Source organism: Anastrepha obliqua, chromosome 3 (assembly GCF_027943255.1).
Source record: "Anastrepha obliqua isolate idAnaObli1 chromosome 3, idAnaObli1_1.0, whole genome shotgun sequence".
NCBI lineage: Eukaryota > Metazoa > Arthropoda > Insecta > Diptera > Tephritidae > Anastrepha > Anastrepha obliqua.
Window position 1 is genome coordinate 72,898,403 of NC_072894.1, and position 21,406 is coordinate 72,919,808.

General features: G+C 36.2%; 1 protein-coding gene across 1 annotated transcript in view; it reads right to left on the reverse strand.

Annotated features, from left to right (window-relative positions):
• Positions 1-20,985, reverse strand: part of LOC129242064 (uncharacterized) — an 83,503-nt gene extending 62,518 nt beyond the window's left edge. The window contains exon 1 of the mRNA XM_054878624.1: positions 20,707-20,985. Coding sequence (XP_054734599.1) covers positions 20,707-20,985 — 279 coding nt within the window. The remainder of the gene's footprint in view (positions 1-20,706) is intronic.
• Between the last annotated feature and the right edge of the window lie 421 nt (positions 20,986-21,406).

A 21,406-nucleotide genomic window follows, 5' to 3' on the forward strand; every position in this document is an offset into this window, starting at 1 on the left:
CGCTATTAATTCGTACCTCTACGGGTTTTCCTTATATACATAAGTATATATTTCAAACTTATTGACGCAACTTCAACTTATTAACGCATCTTCTTTATAAATATTTGTATTATATAAATATTTCACAGAACATATTTTGGTTCGAAAGATGGTGGAATTTCTTTAAGAAAAAATACATTCGAACCTAAATAGTATGCTTACTAATTTTTAATTAAAAAACTCAACATAAAGTGGTCATTTGCAATTGGTACGGCTGTTACTATCTCAAATTAGTACTTAGTGATGTCAGCCCTATCATCAATTACTGATTTGCATCGATTTGTGATGGAATACCGCAACTCCTCGCACTCTGCCAAAATAACAGAGCTCCAAATTTCTTAAATTTTAGCTTAGCTTCAAAACAGTTCTAGAGGGCAGGGTTTCTTAGCCGCTTTTTCATAAGTGCCCATGAAAATTCGATAGGGATAAGTTCGGGACTTGACGGAGGCCAGTCCAAGACATCAATATGGTTTGTCTGGAACCATTTTTTGTTTTGTAATTTTGGCTGTATAGGCTGAGACTCCGTCTTGTTGGCCGATAAATCCATTCATACGAACCATTTACGCAGATGGAATTAAGTTATAACCTAGACAGATGGTCGGGACGATCGGGATTAACGACTTAACTCGGAATTTTCTGAGGAATTAAGTGCAACTAATGCGAATTAGCCGAACTAACGGCAGCTGACGTAGCCGAATGGGTTGTTGCGTGACTACCATTCGGTTTTCTGAGAGAACGTAGGTTCGAATCTTGGCAAAAGACCAAAATGAAGAAAAGTTGTTTTCTAATAGCGGTCGCTCCTCGACAGGCAATGGCAAGCCTCCGATTGTAAGGTTTGCTCCTCGTAAAAAATATCTGCCGTTCGGAGTCGGCTTGAAACTGTAGGTCCTTCCACAACATCAAGACGCATAACACAAATAGGACGAGCTCGGCCAATCACCCTAAAAATGGTGTAAGCGCCAATTATATCTATATATATATATATATATATGGTGTATATACAATGCGGATTGACAAATAGACTTAATTTTCAAAATTTAAGCGGATTAAGGTAGATTCGATGGCAACATTCCCGAAAAATTACAGTTAATATCTATTGTGAATGAAAAATGATAAAACTTTAAAGAGAAGAACAAGAAAGACTGGATGCAATGATAGTTTGCATTAACACATTCGAAATTACATTAATTTTTTTGATGTTTCAAAGCATTTTGAGAAATTGCAATTTAAATTTTTTTCGTATTGTAATAAGTAGTTATGTATATCTTGATAACAGGACAGATAATGCTCGTATTTGCTGCCTCCGGTCCATCTTTTACTGGCAAAACTACCCAATAAGCAAATCAGCTGTTCAGTAATCTTAGTCACAGCTATCTGGCACACTACAATTTTAATCAGAATTAACTGTGCGAGTAGTCCCAATTAACGTCGCCATCTGTCTAGGTTATTAGTTTCTAATAAATTTAAGTAGTCCTGGGCTTTACGGTATCATTTATGAAGTATTACTTATTAACACCCTTTGCTGACACCCTCTTCCATCCGTAACAGATAGTGGCAGTGGTAGACTTCGTTTTTCTTGCATCCCCAGTTTTTACTGATGTCACCAGTGGAAATATCAAATTTTGTTTCGTCGCTAAATATTTTTTGAATCTCACTACCTCTGTTCCCAGTTATTTCACCAATATTAGCCTCTTTAATCAAAAGATTCTTTTTTAACTATGAAAAAAAAATTCAGTGAAACTTAAACCGACAAATTTGTAACAATCATAAAAATTAATGCCCATGTTTGTAGGTTTTTTCTGGTCTACTCGCGGTCTACTTGCTTCTCAATCCAGTCAAGTCATAGAGCTGTGATGCTGCATAGTGCCATAGTGCACAGGAGCATTTACAGCATTTACAGAAAAAGTGTTCAACAATCTTCTCTCTGAAAGATCCCCACAGCATCTGCAGCGGCGATTAAGAGGTAACCCTAGCTTTTCCGTATGTGTGCCGATCGTCCAGTACCGGTAAACACATCTATGAGTTTAGAATTTGAATGGCGTAGAGTCCTCAGGACTTTCTGAGTTCTCCATGTACTGTACTGGGGCCAAAGGGTTTGCGAAATAGCACGTGAAGAAATGGAGATCCGTCTTTCTGCGCTTTCCTGAGAATTATGTTGTGCAATTCCTCTTTAACAACAGTCAGGGAGTATGACGATTACCGGATAGAAGGTCTCTGAGACCAATTCAGTCCTCTTACTGGCAAGATCATCAGCAATTTCATTCGCCTGGAACCCAGATGAAAGAAATGTTACCTGCACACCTGAGAAATTTGATCTTCTCCGTACATGAGTTGACCAGTTTAGATCTGCACCATAGCCTTGATCGCGGCTTGAATATCGAAAAAACTTTTAATATCTTCCTCGCTCCCACGTTCTCCAAGCATTTTTCATATTTGCAGAATCGCAAGGTCTTCTGCCTGAAAAACACTAGCTTGATGAATATAATTTCTGAATATAAAATATATTTCCAGAAATAGGGCAAATATGCATATATAGGTATAAAATAAAGTTTACTGTTAGTTTTCGGAAGATTTATAAGTAGTGGAAAAAACTTTACCCTCCCAGTAAAGATTCTTCATTAGCGCCAGCTTGAGTCCAGTATCTCTAACTGTGCCCTGCTGAGGCCTTGATTGTTTTTTTGATCTACAATCCCTTGAGAGGACACAGTATTTTTCTAGCTTTGAAATGTAGACAACAGTACTATAAGAAGAATATTACTATGTATTTTGTATAGTATGTACATACCTAAAGTAAACACATTTTGTATTTTTTGTAAAATAAAATTTATTTAGAAATAATGAATGTTCTTAAAAAACAAAAAAGAGGAAGAAGCATTTGAGTTTTTTGCGCATTTCAAAAGCCCTTGAAGGCGACGGTATCTTTCTAGCACTGATATTAAATTGTATCACTATGACTATCGAACCCATAACAGCAACAAAGGGATGTAGCCAATGCGACTGATAATAGGATTCCGAACTTAATTCGCAAAAAATTGTTTGCTTGATAGGCTGTATGACTCCTGTTATACTTCTGTAATCAAATATCGTCCAAGCTCCCATCTTAAGTATTCTCTCGAGACTCTGCAACTCAAATGTCATTTTCTTCAGCATTTTTTAATTAAATATGGGCAATAACGCAACTACTGCAAAATACAAAACAAACTTTCAATATCGATAAGTTAGTATGGGTTTCCCTATGTCCAGATATGGTATGGTATATTTGTTCTACATTAGGCTAATATAAATTGTTGAAGTAGCGTTTTTTGCAATCTTAAATGCTAGTCGAAATAGGAAAATCTAAAATACTTTACAGTATGATTGGCCATTTTTGATTATAAGGCAATACCACACCGCATTAGCGAGTTCATTGGACGGAAGTCTTGACTATCTGGTTCCATTCGAAGAAAATTGCAGTGGAGACTTATCGTATACTCTTAAATATTTACCGTGAGACTGACCTTGTCGCGCTATAAACGCTTCAAGAACGGTAATTTTTATGTCCAAAATCGGTAAGTCGGTAGTGCGTTTTAGTCGCTCACTGAGGCGAGAGGCACGATACGGCTATTATCGAATATGCAACGCTCGTCTTCATTTCGCAAAACGGGTAAAGACGTATTTAACCCGAAAATAGGAAGTCTTACCCCATTCACCGTATTATCCATGGTTTTCTCTCTCCAACTACCGCTTGTTTCGGTCGATGGCTCATGATGTACCTGATGACATTTTAACTCTTATAAATAAGTTCATAAATTTATCGATTCATAGATCGCCTCAAAACGCGAGGAGTTCTTCTATTGTGGAATTCTTGCGCTGCCTGAAATATGTGAAATATAATAGTTTCCTTCTACGGACAGTATTTCTAAAACTTTTCTAAAGTAATAACATATGTACCATATGGTATTTATCTTTGATAGATAACACAGGTCTACACTGGACCTAATTTTTTTTGCAACTTTTATGTTTGGTTATTATAGTTTAAGTCTTTATCATGCAGAAATAACCAAAGATACGTTTTTCGGAATTTTTTGTTCTTATTCCCAATTTTCTCAAAACCACTTTAGAACCACATAATCGTCATTAGCGCACAAATGCATGGAAACCAGTCTCCCACAACAGCGACCTCCCAATTTAATATATTCAGTATTTCAAACAAGACTACTACACTTCCGTGAGAGAAAAACTCAAATAAATAAACTGAAATTTAATTCACACATAACAAAATTATGTCTGAGAATGTAAAACGATTACATATATTAATATTTCGGTTATTATTTTCATATTGAATTGAAATAATTGCGCTCTCAGACAATGGCTCTGCAAACGTTGTACAATGTTATCAACCATTGTTTTTATTAAATGAATTGTTTTTGTTTTTGCTAAATTGAGTCTGAATCCTACTGTCAAAGGAACGTTTTTCAATCGGCTTTAGTCGAACTGATTATAAATATCTTGAGTACTTTTTTCACCTGTATGTTCAGGTGGCAGAATTTTCCAACATTTGCTTTCTTTTCGGATACAACCTAGGTCACAGTATGAATGCAATTCGGAAGTGGTATCACGAGGAGTTCCAAGTTTACTTTTTAACCTGTATTTGAACACTAAAACACTTATTTTTTATAAATATTTGTTTTAACAGAACTTTCTCCAAGATTTTGCATTACAATTTCTTAAATAGACATATTGATAGAAAAACGAATGGCAATTATTTCTTAAAACCTATAGTCTTTCGATAATTTTTTGTGTGAATTAGAACCCTCTAGATACCGCTCACTTATATTACAAATGACACTATTTATGAAGTAAAAATAAATTTATTAATTTCACTTCAATTGTGAATTCCTTAAACCCTCGAAAGCGTCGCTAATCCCCTTCATCACAGCGCGTTAATCCTAATAGCCTTACTACTGTGCTCGCAACAAACACAAAACAGAAAATAATCGGTTGGTGGTAAGTCCTTCGTTTGTGCATGCCAGATATCCACTTGTAATTGCTTGCTGTTTAAAAATTCAAATTAACCACACCATGGCATCAAATGCAAAGCTCAGTTGCTTTGCATAACCTTTGCTTTTGCGAGCAGTCTGCGCTTTACTCAATCGGCTGTATTTTCTCCGAAAGTATGATAGTTGGCGTTTGCCCTGAATTCAATCCTCTGTAATACACACATATACATGTGCAAGTACTTACAAATGCTCATTGTGAAAGAGGGTGTAATACTTGGAAGATACATATACACCGACATCTTGTTTGAAAGAGTTTTACTTGGCGCTTAGGCGCTTACCAGTTAATTACTATTCACTGGCGCTTGGCACACGGTGGGATTTTGCAAACTCTCATTTCCGTATACACGCATTGGTACCTACATTTATATGTACATGTTTAGGTTAAATAAATCAGAAAATCAATGTTCTCAGTAGCTGGTAGTTAGCGTACTTAATCCTATAGAAAATGTATAGTACATGTTTTTCACCTGCCTACAAATTGATTAAAACGAAAAAAATCAGCAGGCCATATAGCTTAACGGATTCTTGCTCCAAAACATTTATTCTAGGAAAATTAATCGGAATTAGTAGGTCCTTCATTTGTATGACAACATGAAGATACAAATCAGAAATTGGAGGAGTAACTATACCAAATACCTCACAAAGGATGTATGCACCACTTAAGTCTACATTTGGTCTTGCCATAAATTATACTCGTACTTTTTTGTGGCAAATTTCGCTAGTTAACAATGGAGTGGGAAGCTAAAGAAAATCGTTTTGCAGTGTTACATTACAAAAGTGTGGTAAAAGTGCAAGTGAAATTTATGAATTGTTGTTATTTCGAGAATTTTTGTTTACCGCACGATTAATCGTTTTTCCCAAACGCCGGAATGACAGAGAGAAAAAAGTGGTCGTCCTCGCGTGGTTCGAACCAGTGCAGACATAGAAGTCGTGCGAGAAATAATTCGTAAAAATCCCCTTAAAAAGCAGAAAATTATGTTCAGAGAAATGAATTTATCTGCCAGACTCATGTCAAGATTAATTAGAGATGATCTCCACATGAAAGTCTTGAGGAAAATTATACTGGACAGATGCAAGCAGCTGCTTCGGTGAAATGCGGTCAACGACTGTGAAAATATTATTTTCAAAGATAAGAAAATGTTCACTCTTGAAGAAGTTTTTAGTAAGCAAAACGGCAAAATCTTCTAAATACGCAAAAAATGTTGTTCCAAGGGTTCAGCATGGCCAACATCAAGCCTCCGTAATGGTTTGGTAGGGAGTGTCTTGTAAAGGAATTACATCTCTTAAGGGATTAAGACCGGGGCAAATTGTACCAGGAGGATGTCTTATAAGGCGTGGGAAAGCAGTTGAGCAATATACTCTTCAATGGGGAGCGTTGGATCTTCCAGCAATATTCCGCTCCAACCCATAAGGCAAATATCACCCAGGGGTGACTAAAAGACCATATTCCTGGATTCATAACGAGAGGATTAGCCGCCTGGAAGTCCAGATCTGAATTTTTTGAATTACAGTTTGTGGTAAAAATTGGAGAACAGACCATGAAATTTGGAGAGTCTCAAACAATATCCATGGAAACCGTGCGTGTTCCAATACCTGAATGTCCTAATCGTTTGAAAGCTTTTGTAAAAGCAAATGGTGACCATTTCGAATGAAAATGCTTGATTAACTTTATTAAAAACAGTATTATAATTTCATACCTATAACGGACTTAACTTCTAACAGAACTTATGGCAGGACTAAGTACTTGACACTATTCATTTTTGTGTCATGACAGTAATGGCTGCCCAGACAATGACAGAACCCCCTCCGAAATTACGAGCCATTCTCTCATCCTCTTTTTTCCAATGCCAATACATTTGGAATTCATTTGGTCCTCCCAAATTGAATTTTTTTTTTCACCGGAAAAAATTACTCTTTCCATTCATTCCGAAATCGGTACTTGTCTGCAAATGCCAATCGTATTTGTATCGTGTGGTTACCTTAAGTTTTGATACTCGGTTTACATATTCTAGACTACAATCCGCTTGCAAAATTGCACGACGAGTAGTAACTTCCAAATTAAAAGCGCCATTAGTTTCAGCAGAGTTATTTAAGGGGTTATATACCTCGTGTTGGACAAAAATATTGAAAATTTTGTATGACATATTCTAAAAGCACATCATCTTAAAAATATTAATTGAAAAAATCATAAAGATCGGAGCACTAGAACGAAAGTTACAGACCGTGGAAGCGCGCGACCTTTCTTAAAACGAGAAGTACACGCAAAACTTTAGACGATTATCTCGAAGTTGGGTTTTTTGAAAATTACCGTCGCGATGATCATTATTTATCAAAAACTATTTGACCGATTTGCATAAACTTTTTTTTTAATTATTCGAAGTTACAGCCTCGTGAATCTGAACGGTTCACTTTTTATAAATATTTGCATAGTTCGCTGGAATTAATTTTTTTTTAAATTTTTCAACCCCTCAAAAATCGTTTTTTTTGGTGCAAAGCGGTTTTCATATCGAGAAAAATTTTTGGGTACACCGTTCAGATTCACTAAAAAACATTTTTCTCCAATAATCATTTAATTTTTTTGATTCCAGTTGAGCTGCTCATGCGCTACCGTGATTACGGCAAGCCTCTTCTAAAAAACGGCGTTTCGGGAAGAGGCGATATCAACAATAAATAATAACATTTTTTAAAATAAAAACACCAAAATGTATTCTTCGAGAGTTACCCTTCAATATTATATATGCCTCATTTGAATAAAAGTTCTAAAACATATTTAAAAAAAATTATGACAATCGTGATTTTTACGGGCTCACAAGGTATATAAAACTTAAAATTCTTTATTTATTTATAGCTAGACGTGTAATTTCCTGAATAACTCTGGTGCACTTTTTTGATATTTCACTACTTCTCTTTGTACATCCGCACTTGTCTTTCAAATGAAGTAATGCAAAATCACAGTTTTGCTTCTTTTTAATTTTGAAGCAATCTCTCGCTTTGTAAGGTCTCTCTCATACGCAGACAAAGCTTTTCCGTGCGATATATTTTTTGTTTATAAACCAATACAACCACATAAATATGAGAACGAGATAAAATGCTTCAAATATTCTTGATGAAAATTTGAGTTCTACGACAACTCTTCGGACTGTTTCGTGACCTACTTTTACACCCTGGCTGAGCTACGGCTCATATTCTAAGACTGCACTGCTGTTTTTCCTCAATTTGCTTCCGGGTTGACTTTTACATCCTCGGTGTAAGTTTTTTGGTCTGCCACTGGAGTGTTTCAACCACAACCTATTTAGAAAACTTTTCAGCCATTTGTTTTACTGATTTTCCTTTATGGTGATTATAATAAACCAATTGTTTACTATTTTCACTCATACAATACTCGGCATTATTGCAAATACTTTTTTTATCGATGCGATGCAATGTAGTCACTTCTATCTACCTGACCAATTTACTTACAACCAAAAATATAAAGGTTGATCAGATTGGAGGCACTTTTTCCAATAGGGTTTTTTGGCAGATCACGCGTAACTACTGCCGAATTATTAAATACATAATTTTTTTCAGTATTCGGTGACATTTCATCATGAAAGGTATAATTATATAATCAGGGCTCCGTGAAGAATGTTCATCGCGCACTCAGGCCACCTTATGGTAGCAAAACTTTCATATTTGGGCTGAAGAGCAATCCGAAGCCATTCAAAAACAGTCATTACATCTATTGAGAACAACCGTTTAGTGCAACCTATGGGCTGGAGGGATCATCGGCCCATATTTCTTCCAAGACGAGGCTGGCGCCAAAGTAACAGTTAATGGCGGCCGCTATCGCGCCATGATAAAACACTTTTTGATGCCGGAAATTGAAGTCCGTCATCTCCACAACACGACGGTGAGCAATTTATCTCTCGTCTCGTTCCAGTGAATAGGCCACCGAGATCGTGTGAAATCACTCCTTTGCATTTTTATTTGTGGGGGTATGTAAAGTGTAAATGCTTTGTGGATAAACGAGCTTCGATTGAGGCATACGGTATATATTTTTAATGAAATGTTTTAATTCTAAGGTGAAGTCTAAATATTTGCTAATTTTTTTGATATCCTCATAAAATTCGTATAATCATAATAAAACGTGTAGGCTGTAGTAACGGATATTCTGAGCACCTGACAAAAAAAGAGTTTTAAACGCAAATACTTAGTTTCAGTTTTATAACTCGCAGCTTTTAAAAGAAAATTTGCCTGGAAGTCCACCGACATAAGAAAATCTCAGTAATTCAAAAATCCATCGGTTACCCCATTTCTTCAGCTTTAGCGCATGCAGTTTGACACGTCTGGGATTTATTACCTGTCTAAGTTACCTGCTTTGCTCGTCATAAAAAGAGCTTGCGCTGGCATATATCTCACCTGACACATCGAATTAAGTGTCAGTGCCTTATATATTTCCTCTTTTCAAGAGCAGGAAGCAAAAATATTCTGTAGATAACTTAATTATATTAATAAATATATGACAAACAGATACAATTTTGTCCTTTTTATGAAAATTGATGAAAAACAGTTCACTGAAATGCCGTGTAACTTGAGAAAATTTCGAATTTTTTTCGTTGAACTCGATAATCGCGAAACTCTTGTACCGTGTATCTCGAGGGATACTAAACTTCTCTTTTTGTGAGTATTTCGCACAAATTTCCATACGCCTTACCATTCTACTCTTACAATATACTTGTAAAAAATTCGATTTCCGTTATTTGCATAACCCTGAAAAAGGTTGGTTTCTTATTGAAAATACATTTTTAATAGGCACGTGAAATGGAGCATTGAGTCAAATTCTCCTTCTTCCATACGAATTTTGAAAATAAACGCAGAATTTTTGTATTGAAAAATTTACATAATTTTTTATATGGTCGAATAGAAGTTAGTACAACCCAAAAAACTCACAAACTACTCATATACACACTCATATTTGATGAACAAACATATTTCATTTCCTTTGTATCGTCAAATAAATAATAACAATAATTTAATTTATAAAATAGACTTGAGCTCACAAAATGAAAAATACGGAAACTTTGTAAATACATATGTATGTTTGTTTAGCTAAAACATATTTGAAATAACCACCAAATTCATACAAACTCAATGAGAATTGTTCATTATACTTATTTACATACATATGTACTTATATTTACTGGGTTGGGGAACAAGTTCATAGCAGTTTTATATTTTCTTTTATTTTACAACGATTTGTTGGCAAAGGGAAAGTATTCATTCGATTAAACTGTTTCTGCTTTACAAAACTACGTTAATTGTAATTTGTTAATTGTATTGAAGGCCGTTTACCTTCGATAACAAAGAGGACCTTAAAAACTGGCTCAACTACTTCTTTGTCACAATACCCAATATATATCTCACTTATCTATATATGCAAATTAATAAATGACGTTGCTCAGAATTGGGAAAGCCCTCTCCGAGCCATTTGATACCAAACGAGGTTTCAGACAAGGTGACTGTCTGTGGTGTAACTTCTTTAACCTGATATTGAAAAAGATCCCATGTATACCTATAAATAAATAGAAACAAATGCAAATATATTGGGTATGGTAATAAGTTTCCGCCCTTGTAAAAGAGGTGTCGCCGCTGATACTATTTTTGTGTTCGCTCTAGTGATATACTGGTGATTTGAAAGGGTATATGTGAGGTCTTGATAGCAGTAGTTGACATTCGTTTGAAGCGTAGAGATCATTTTTTATATGACGTCAAAAATGTCTACGTTCGTCCCGAAAAAACAGCATTTGCGGGAAGTTATGCTTCATTATTATCTTTTAAAGAAAAGTGCAGCTAAAGCGCGTCGTATATTGATCAATATTTAAGATACTCACGCTCATCAAATATAACTTGTAAAGTGTGGTTTCGACGCTTCCAAAGGGGCATTTTCAACGTGAGTGATACAGATCGCGAAGGGGCATCAAAAAACTTCGTAGATACTCAACTACAACAATTATTGGATGAAGACGCATGCCGAACCCTTGATAATATGTCTAAAGAGTTGGATGTTGACAGATGAACCGTCGGTAAACGTTTGCACGCGTTGAGAATGGTCCAGAAAGCAGGTAACGGGGTACCACATCAATTGAAGGAGAGGGATATCGAGAGACTTTTGGTGACGTGTGAGATGCTTCTTGACCGGCAGAAAAGAAAAAGTTTTCTGCATCGCACCGTCACCGGGCGATGAAAACTGGATCTATTATGATAACCCTAAGCTTGGAAAATGTTGGAGCCTGCCAGGTGAACCAGTTCTATCGACAGCGAAAAAAAATATTCAAGCTTCAAAGATTATGTTGTGAATTTGACGAGATCAGAAGGGTGTCATCTATTATGAACTCCTTAAACCATCTGAAACCATCACTGGCGATCGTTACCGACTGCATCTAATGCGTTTGAATCGAGCTCTGCAAGAGAACCGGCCAGAATGGGGCGGTAGACATGAAAAACTGATTTTGCTGCACTACAACGTAAGGCCACACGTTGCTCAATCGGTCCAGAAATATTTAAAGGGACTGAATTGGGAAATCTTGTCCCACCCGCCATATTCCCCAGACATTGCATCTTCGGACTACCATCTGTTCCGATCAATATAGTCAACCTTTATTGGAGAGAATTCACTTCTTACGAGAGCATCACTCGCTGGCTGAATGAATAGATCAAGTCGAAAGAAATCGAATTTTTCGGCAGAAGAATCCGTATGCTACCTGAAAGATGGAGTAAAGTTGTAGCTTCTAATGGCACATACTTCACTTAATATCTGCTATTATTTAATTGTTCAAATAATTCGTAACTTTGGCTAGAAAGGACGCAAACTTATCCCCATACCCAATAAAATTCAAAATATTCACAGTTGAAAAATTCCTATGACCAATTTTGAGTGTGACTTACTGTACATATTTTCATTATATCAGGATTTCACTGTACTATATTAAGCTCTTCCGCAGAATTTCTTCGCCATCTTAACGAAATGAAATGTTTGCTTAGGACGCGCCTCAAATTTGTGTCAAAAAAATGTAAAATTCCAAAATTATACCCAAATTTCGTGCAAAATGCTTAAAAGGTAACTACAATTGATGAAAGTTAAACAAAAAACGAAGCAAGCAAATGCAAAAGCTTCAATAATACGAAATAAATGCATTAAGGTCCAATTTTTTCAGCTGTCTTGGCTGACTTGTGAAGAAAATTTTTCCAAGCACGCAAACAAACTATTTATGATACAAACAACAACTCAAACACTAACACTAATAAAAATGTATTTACATACACACACAAAATCTACAATGCTTACTACTATTTGTTGTTATACCTGTCACAATTGATATAAAATTTTCACACTTTGAGTTCAAATTCACTTACATGCATACATATTTGTTGCTGTTACCAACGTTTGTATTGCTTTATTTTACAATTTGTTTATTTTTTATTGAGTCTCGGAGTACCTGTGCCTAGGGAAATTATATTGCTACACCGTATTGCATGGAATTTTACCTTCTACTGCTAAGTTGGCAGCGCAGATTCAGAATCAGTGGGGTAGGCAATTTGCTATGGCTATTTTAATTTTCTTAAATAAATACTATATGCATATACATTCTTTCAAAAAAGTACCGGGAATTGTTCAATAAAACGCAAAATAATTGCTTTATCATCAAAATTTATTTTGTCGCCTTCAAAATAGGCTCCATTCGAAGCAATAGACATATGCCAACGATGAGTCCAGCCATCAAAGCGCCTTTTAAACGCGTCTGAAGGGATCTTTTTCAGCTCCTTCAGCGAATTCTCTTTAATGGCCTCTATTGACGCAAAGCGGCGTCCGCGGAGTGGCAATTTAAGTTTTGGGAAAAGGAAAAAGTGACAGGGGGCTAAATCCGATGAATACGGTAGTTTTTCGATGATATTTGTCGATTTTTTGGTCAAAACGGTGTTCACAATATGAGCCTTGTGAGACGGTGCGTTATCATGGTGCAAGATCCATGAGTTTTTATACCACAAATTGGGCACTTTCCTAAGAACATTCTCTCTCAAACGTCGCATAATTTCCAAATAATATTCTTTATTTTCCATTTACCCTAGAAGCATTTGGAACGAGTTTTGAGTATACAACACCATGATCCAGACCAGAATCAACGAGAACCAGTACCATGACTTTCACTTTTGACCGACTTTGACTTGGTTTTTTGGGTTTCAGCTCATGTGGATAGCGCCATTGAGCTGCCTGATGACTGGTTTGCATGTCAAACTCATATACCCACGACTCATCATCTGATGATGCGCCAGATAAACGTAGGGTCCGAATTCACTTGCTCAAGCATGTCTTCAGCCACCTTCTTCCGATGAATATTTGAAAGAAATTCAACTCTGTTGAAACGAGTCAAGCAGCCACGCGTCTCATGCCCAATTGATGGGTTAAAATATTGCGAATCGATTCGTGAGACACGCTAAGGTCACGAGCTACCTTTCTCAAACTTAAGTGATGGTTTTCCATCGCCAATCTCTGGACTTGTCGACGTTTTCATCCGTTGAAGACGTTGATGGGCGACCTGATCGAGGCAAATCTTCGACGACTTCTCGGCCCTCTGCAAAAGCCTTATACCACTCATAGACCCGTGTTTTTAATAAAGCACACTCGCCATAGGCGATTTGTTCAATATTTTTATCCATAGTGAAAATCGCAGAGTACACCTGCGGTTGACTGATATAATTAAATGCCAAAAACCAAGCTAATTGACAGATCACACTTAAACTCTGCGACACCATAGAGGACAATTGTACCAACATTCCAGCAAAAAAAATTTAGACATATGTGTAACACGCGCTTTTTAAATGAACGCTTCCCGATATTTTTATGACAGAATGTATGGTATGTACGACTATGTGTGTGGCGTACTCGGTGCAGGGGATGTCTCGTGGGGACTGGCATGTTTCGTAGCAATAATACAATAGAATTGGTCAATAGAAGCTTGAAATGTTTGAATCAAGCAGTTTTTCTCTCTTGAGATTTCCGGCTCGTTAATGTTTGCCATCGCCTGGGTGCTTTCATAAAACTAATGTTGTATCAGTTTTCACTGTGCTTCAATGGGTATATTCTGCACAAGCACACTTACTAACGGAGAAACAGCTAATTATACCACATAGTAAGCGCAACAGGCACCAAATACATAAGAGCTAGTGACATCTGTACTTTGAAAAAACAAAATACAAACAAAATTCTAATTTTTATTTAAGTTTTCGAAGGCCTTTTTCGCATTACATAAGTATTTCATGTACGATCTCCTGACGTCATATACTGTAAAACGTTGTAATAACTGAATTTTATAAAAACTTAAATTAACTATTATGTAAAGCAAAATGAAAAGACGACCCAGAAAAAAAGTACGTTACACGGAAGCACTGCATTCTTTGATGAAAAGTGTAGACAAAATTATCTTTTAAAATAAAAATACAAAGAATTGTTGAATGGAATTACTGGAAAGGCAGAATTTAGTCTATTTCATTCAGACAACTAATTAGCAATATTTGAATTACTAAGCTTTTAAATTTTTTATTTACAAAATTTACAGCGAGCTACAAGAGCGTGGTTTCATAATCAAAATTATTTACAGTATTTTTATTTAGTGCGTGCAGTCACTCCTTACAGAGCAGCCCGCTTAACGCACTTTACCTAATAAACTAATGCTTATATCTTTGAAGTTGTTAGGCCAAACTTCTCCTACCATTTGTAGTATATGTCCAGTATAGGATGGAAATCTTTTTAGGTATTTTTAAAAATATAGAAAATCCCGGGACTATTTGATTAATTTTTTTTTTAATTTTAAGCCATTGAGTATGTAATAGCATAGAAACACAATCTCGAAGAGTATATGGCAGCCAATCTCAATTCAGACATGTTTTCATTTTTATGAAGTAAGGCAAATCACGATGAGTTGTAGAGACAAACAACGATGTCTGCTCGTACGAGTATACATAAAGAGTGAACGGCGCACAGTACTACAGCTCCATATAAAAAGAAAAAGGCCAAAATAGGAAAAAGGATCGATTTTGCTAAAAAAATTCCTGGTACACTATGATATGCTGAACCCAAAAATCAAATTTGATTTATATTTATAATGAAATTAAGAATACGATCAAGATTCCAAATTCTTCTTTCTGAAGCATTCCAAATACATCTCTAGAGGGACCGGCACTCAAAAAATAAACAATTAAAAGGGCCATAAATTTAGCTTGGAAAATTACTTTTATTCAATTCAAAGGAACAAATGTGTGAAAATAATACAAAATTAATGTGAAAATAATACAAAAAAATGTGTGAAAATAATACGAATCGCAATCTGCCCGAATGTGACTTGCAGGTATTTTGGCCCACTCGTGGAGAATGTCTTTTTTCAGCGCATCGAAACTGGTAAATCTTTTAGTTCGGACCTTCCTGTCCAAAATAGCCCAAAGAGAATGATCCATCGGACTCGTAACTGGTAAATTTGAGAGCCATTGTGTGGACGTTATGAGCTTCGGAACGTTGTTTTTTAGCCATTCTTAGTTCACTCGAGCTGTATGAGACGGTGCCGAGTCCTGTTGAAACGTCCATGGCCTGCCACCAATATGTTCGTTTACCCACGGCTTCAAAGCAACCTCCAGAATACTTTCCCAATAATATTTCGCATTTACCTTGACGTTAGGCTCGATGAAAACGATTGGAGAGCGCCCATCTGCGGTAACAGCGGCCCAAACCATTACCTGTGGCGGATGCTATCTTCAATGACTCAAATTCTCGTATGAACGGTCTGTCAAATAAACCCTATCGATTTGGTAATTTATGAATTGCTCAATTTGAAAATTTTCTCGTCAGGAAATACAATGTTCGGAAATTTACCATTTTCGGCCAAGCCAAGCAACTGCTTCGCTCTCTCAAGTCTCTTTTGGATCTTGTAAGACTTGACTTTGAGATTTGATTTAATATCTCAGTATGCGACGGATGCTCCGGTCAAAAATTTTCAGTTCTTTCGTCATTTGATTGACACTTCATCGGAGATTTCGCTCAAGTTACTTAGGGAGAACTTAAGTCTAAACTAGTGGTATCTCAATGGGCTTCCAGGCCTAGATGGATACCCTGTACACTAGGCCGGGTCGATTTGTGGGGAGGCAAAAAAATCGCCCATTGCTCTGTGAAAATCATATTCTAGGGATCAAAATAAGAAACTTTGCTGAAGGAACCATACCTCTAAAACGAATTCTGATGTCACCCAATTTGGGTCGAACTTTTTAGTTTCTTTTCTCATGTAAAGGTCAAAAATGGTGATATTTTGAAATGATTGTATGGGGAACCAGGGGAGTTCCAGGGGGTGTGCCACTGGCATGGTTGGATCGGCCGTCCAAAGTTAGTGGTGGTCGTTCATACATTTGGACTCGATTGGAGCACTCTAAATGGGTCAAAGTGGGATTTTTCGTTCGACCCAAATTGGGGGACATCAGAATTCGTTTTAGAGGTATGATTCCTTCGGCAAAGTTTCTTATTTTGATCCCTAGAATACGATTTTCACAGAGCAATTAGCGATTTTTAAATCGACCCGCCCTACTGTACACCCTTTGAAGAAAGGCAAACATCGTAACCTAACCTAACTTTCACAATCTTCTCTTATTAATCTTTGCCCACAAGGGCTCGAAGTTCGTATTTAATTACTGTACGGATTGCACTAGCGAGATATGTTAAACAAGATTTTTTAGTCTTTAGGGCAAGACAAAGTATATGCTGTACGTTTTGTATTCAGCATTTCAGCGGGCAAATATTCTTTTGAAATTGTCTAGGAAATTATATATTTTAGCGCCGCGGTCACAACAACAAATGATGTCAGCCCGGGGATAAACCGAATAATCACGCTTACTAATAGGCGTTACTATGATCTCAATAAGCAAATGTGTAGCAGAGACCTCCTTCACCCGACAAATTAGCACTCTAGAAGATGCTCATCTTATCCGCTCACTCTATGGTATTGAAGTGGGCTGGTGTAGGCTGTGTCAAAGACTAATGTAGCCGTTCTTAGAAAGATGCTTCGAAAAATTTCCAGCCCCCTCCGTGTTGTCGATAACTACTCCCGCCGAATGAACCACGAGTTGTATAAACTCTACGACTACATGGACACAGTTAAGCGCAACAATATTCAGCGCTTGCGCTGACTGGTCAACGTTAAGCGTATGCATTGCTGATTGAGTCGAGGTAAGATTTTTTTTTCAATTTTATATTAAAAAAAACTTTAAACGCGTTTTTCTCAAAACAACGTTTTAAAAACGGTACCAAGGAGTTTACAAAAACTATTAGACCGATTCTTTTGATATTTAAACCACATAATCTACACATACTAAACGAGGTAGTCCACCTATAAAATATTAAAATTTTGCATTGTTACTAATTCTTTATTTAAAAAAACAGCGAAAAAAAAAGTGCATTTTTTTCAATTTTTGTCCGCCATTTTGATATTTTTCGATAAATATTGATTTTTATAGGTGGATTAACTAGTATTTGTTATACTGAATCTAACCCATTTTGATTTTTTTGTTTCAGACTAGCCGTTCCCGAGATCTGCTTGGTACCGTTTTGCACTTCGATTTTAAGGCGTTTACGCGCGTCCACCATTTTGTACATTAAAATGCATTAAAATGAATAAAAAAAAATTTACACAATTTAAGACTTTATTTATTATATCTAACAATATCTATACCTGTATCTTTCATTACATACTCAAAAATAATTCCCAAAAATAGCTTTTTTTTAGCGCATGATCTGGACGGTCCCCATAAGTAAGTTAGTAAGATTAGTTTGTGTGAGATTAGTTTGTGTGAGTTTATATTAAAAGCTCAGAAAAAGCTAAGCTTTAAAAGATAGATTTCGATGTGAACTATGCTTAAATGTCATCGAAAACTTTACCATATGAAGCGAAATAGATAAGAGGAAACACCAGGCATATTTGTTAAATATAATTCATAAGCAGTTAATAAATTTACGTTCAAAATATGTATTTAATTTTAAGTTAAAAATGATACGCAAACTTGCTATAAAATCATGCTATTTTCTCCCGATTAGGGCAATATATAGGAGAACAAAAAAAATATCTCGATTGGCATGCTGTCATTTATAAGTTAAGCGCCTCGTTTTACGTCTTCACCTGTCATCGTCATATTTTGTTTGTTTTGTGTTTATTTCACGATAATGGTTTCTGTAATGGCGCACCACAATGACAACGTCACTTATAATGGTTGTTATTATTTTGCGTTAAATTTGGCATGTCTTTATTACATTTGTTCCTTCTACTATGTACTTTCGCGAAACAGTACCACCTACCGTTCATGGTTATTAACACGCTCGTTGTTAATCAGTTATGCACAGTTATGTAGCTAAAATTGTAAGCTCTTGCCAACTGCGCTGCAAATATGTGCACACCTCTCCTTAAATATTCTGCCCGATTCATTTTCTCCTGCTACGATTTACTGCCTCTCGTATTCCTTACCCAATTAGTTTCTATGGTCAATACAATACACTGCATTTTTTATTAGACATCTCCGAACATAACCTCATTTTTTTCACAACATTTCGGAAGTAGCCTAAAGCAACTGCACAAGAAAAATCATTAACTTTTACGATTCAGGTAATAGCCATTGGGAATAGGCTATAAGCTCAGTCAAGTATGCAATCGTTTATTTTATTTGTATTCGAAGGCCAATGATTATTTTATGATTTCATATCAATTAAACGGAATTTTAGTACCCGAAATTGCAGTTTGATTGGCGTAAATACAAAGTCAATAATAGCTGAAAATTTACGACTGTAACAAGTTGTTTCCTAAAATTTGTGGCAATGATTTTTAGGTAAAAGCTATTTCATTTTAACTTTGTAGGCGTTATCCATATGCAGACGTACCCGAGAATGGTGATAATAAAAGCAAAGACTGTGAGAGAACACGAAAATTAAATGAGGAGCAAGCTCTTCTTCTCGTAAAAATAAGTGTCTCCAACTCCTTTAAATTTAGCGTCCTTCCTCCTTTTCTTTCCACATTACCTTTCCAACGGCAAGGGGACTTTCTTTTCCTCTGCTACCCCCAGCAGGTGCCGCAACGAATGTTTTCATGACTGAAATGTTCGTATTTATCATACGTCCTAGCCAGAGCAGCCGCTGGATTTTTATTCGCTACACCATAGGGCCGTCAGCATCCGTAGAATGTTTCCCTCAAATACTCCAACGGCGCTTCATCGGAGTGGTTATTGTTCATGTAATGGTTTTCTTGGTGGTTCCAAATAAAAAATGTCCCTTACAACTTTTTTTTTTTTTTTTTTTTTTTTTTTTTTATTTTACATTGCGACTAGTTACAAAGAAAAAAATTTATTAACTAACGAGCAATTTGTTTAGAATTTAGAAAATGAGGTATATACAACAGTTAACGTTAAGGTGTGGTTAGTACATTAAGTCTTTGGGCTTTCTGCGTTTCAGTCTTCTTCTCCAATTAGCTGGATTAGCGAGAATAGTGGCCTCCGTATTGACGTGGTTTTTTAACCTTTCATCATGGGCTTTTGCTATCTTTTTTATCGTGTCTACCACCGAGTCAATATTTAGGTCGCGTTCAAGATCGGAGCTACGGATATACCACGGAGCCCCGACTGCACATTTAATAATTTTGTTTTGGAGCCTTTGTATAGATTGAATGTTACTTTGGCTGGAGCAACCCCATAACTGTGCGCCGTAGGACCATACAGGCTTCAGAATTTGTTTGTATACAATTATTTTATTATTGGTGGATAGTGCTGATTCCTTTCCCATAAGCCAATACATATTTCTGTATTTTAATTCCATTTCTTCTTTCTTTTTCTTTACATGGGCTTTCCATCTTAGCTTGGCGTCTAGAGTCATGCCCAGATACTTTGCAGTATTTGAGTATGGAACCTGTCTACCATTTAAATATATTGGAACATATTTGATTTTGTTTTGGGTGAAATTTATATGCACAGACTTGCTTTCATTTAATTTAATATGCCATTTATCGGTCCAGTCGTATATTTCATTTATGGCTAATTGTAATTGGGATGTCGATGTGTTTTCCGTGTTTCCTATCGAAAGAATAGCTGTATCGTCGGCAAAAGTAGCTGTTACGCAGTTTGAATTGCATGGCAGATCGCATGTAAAAAGCAAATACAATAAAGGGCCCAGTACGCTTCCCTGGGGAACCCCTGCTTTGATTGGTTTGAGACATGAATATGAATCTTCTTGTTTTACTCTGAAGTAACGGTCGGATAAATACGAATGTAGGATTGTGGAGTACTGCTTGGGTAGCAACGCATTTATTTTCTTCTGTAGCCCATAGTGGCATACTTTGTCGAACGCCTTGGATATATCAAGGAATACCGCAGAGCAGGTTTTTCTTTCTTCAAAAGCATTTTCTATTATTCGCACTATCCTATGTACTTGATCGATAGTCGAATGCTTCGTGCGGAATCCAAATTGGTGCGTCGGTATAATTTTTTTGTTTTCTATTATTATGTTGATCCTTTTGATTAACAATTTTTCCACCATTTTCGATAGTATTGGAAGAAGGGAGATAGGCCTGTATGATGTTACATCGTGAGTATCTTTACCTGGCTTATTGAACATAACGACTTCCGCTGTTTTCCAATATATTGAAAAATATTTCAGCTTAAATGTGGTGTTGACGATATTCGTCAATACAGCAATAATATTGTTCGGGAGCTGTTTCAATATTTCAGCAGTAATGAGGTCGTAGCCTGGCGATTTTTTTATCTTAAGATATGAAATTTCTTCTAATATTTCGTCTTGTGAAACCGGAGGGATCTCATTTATAGCATTGCTATCGCCGTCGTGATCCATATCATCAGCCATTACCGATCCATATGGTGTGAACGTCTCCTCGAGGTAGTTTGCGAATGTATCTGCTTTTTGTTTATTTGTTTTGGCCCACTTATTGCCATGTATCTTACAACTAGCTGACAATTCTCAAGATGTTTATTTTTTTATTCAACTTCAGTTATATCTTCAGTCTTAATCTCTCCATCTCTATCTTAATCTCTATTTCTATCCTATGCGAATCCCACAGCTGAGATCACCTCATTCCAAAACGGTCTTTTATGTGAAATGGTGCATAAAAACTGATTAAATTTGATAGCAAATCGTATCAAAAAAATTTTAAAAATGTCACACAAATTTACATATTTGTCAATAAAAAAGCATTATTATAGCTAAGATATATAATGTTAATTGAGGAAAAAGAAATCCATTATTTTTGCGTACAATTTTTGCGTAA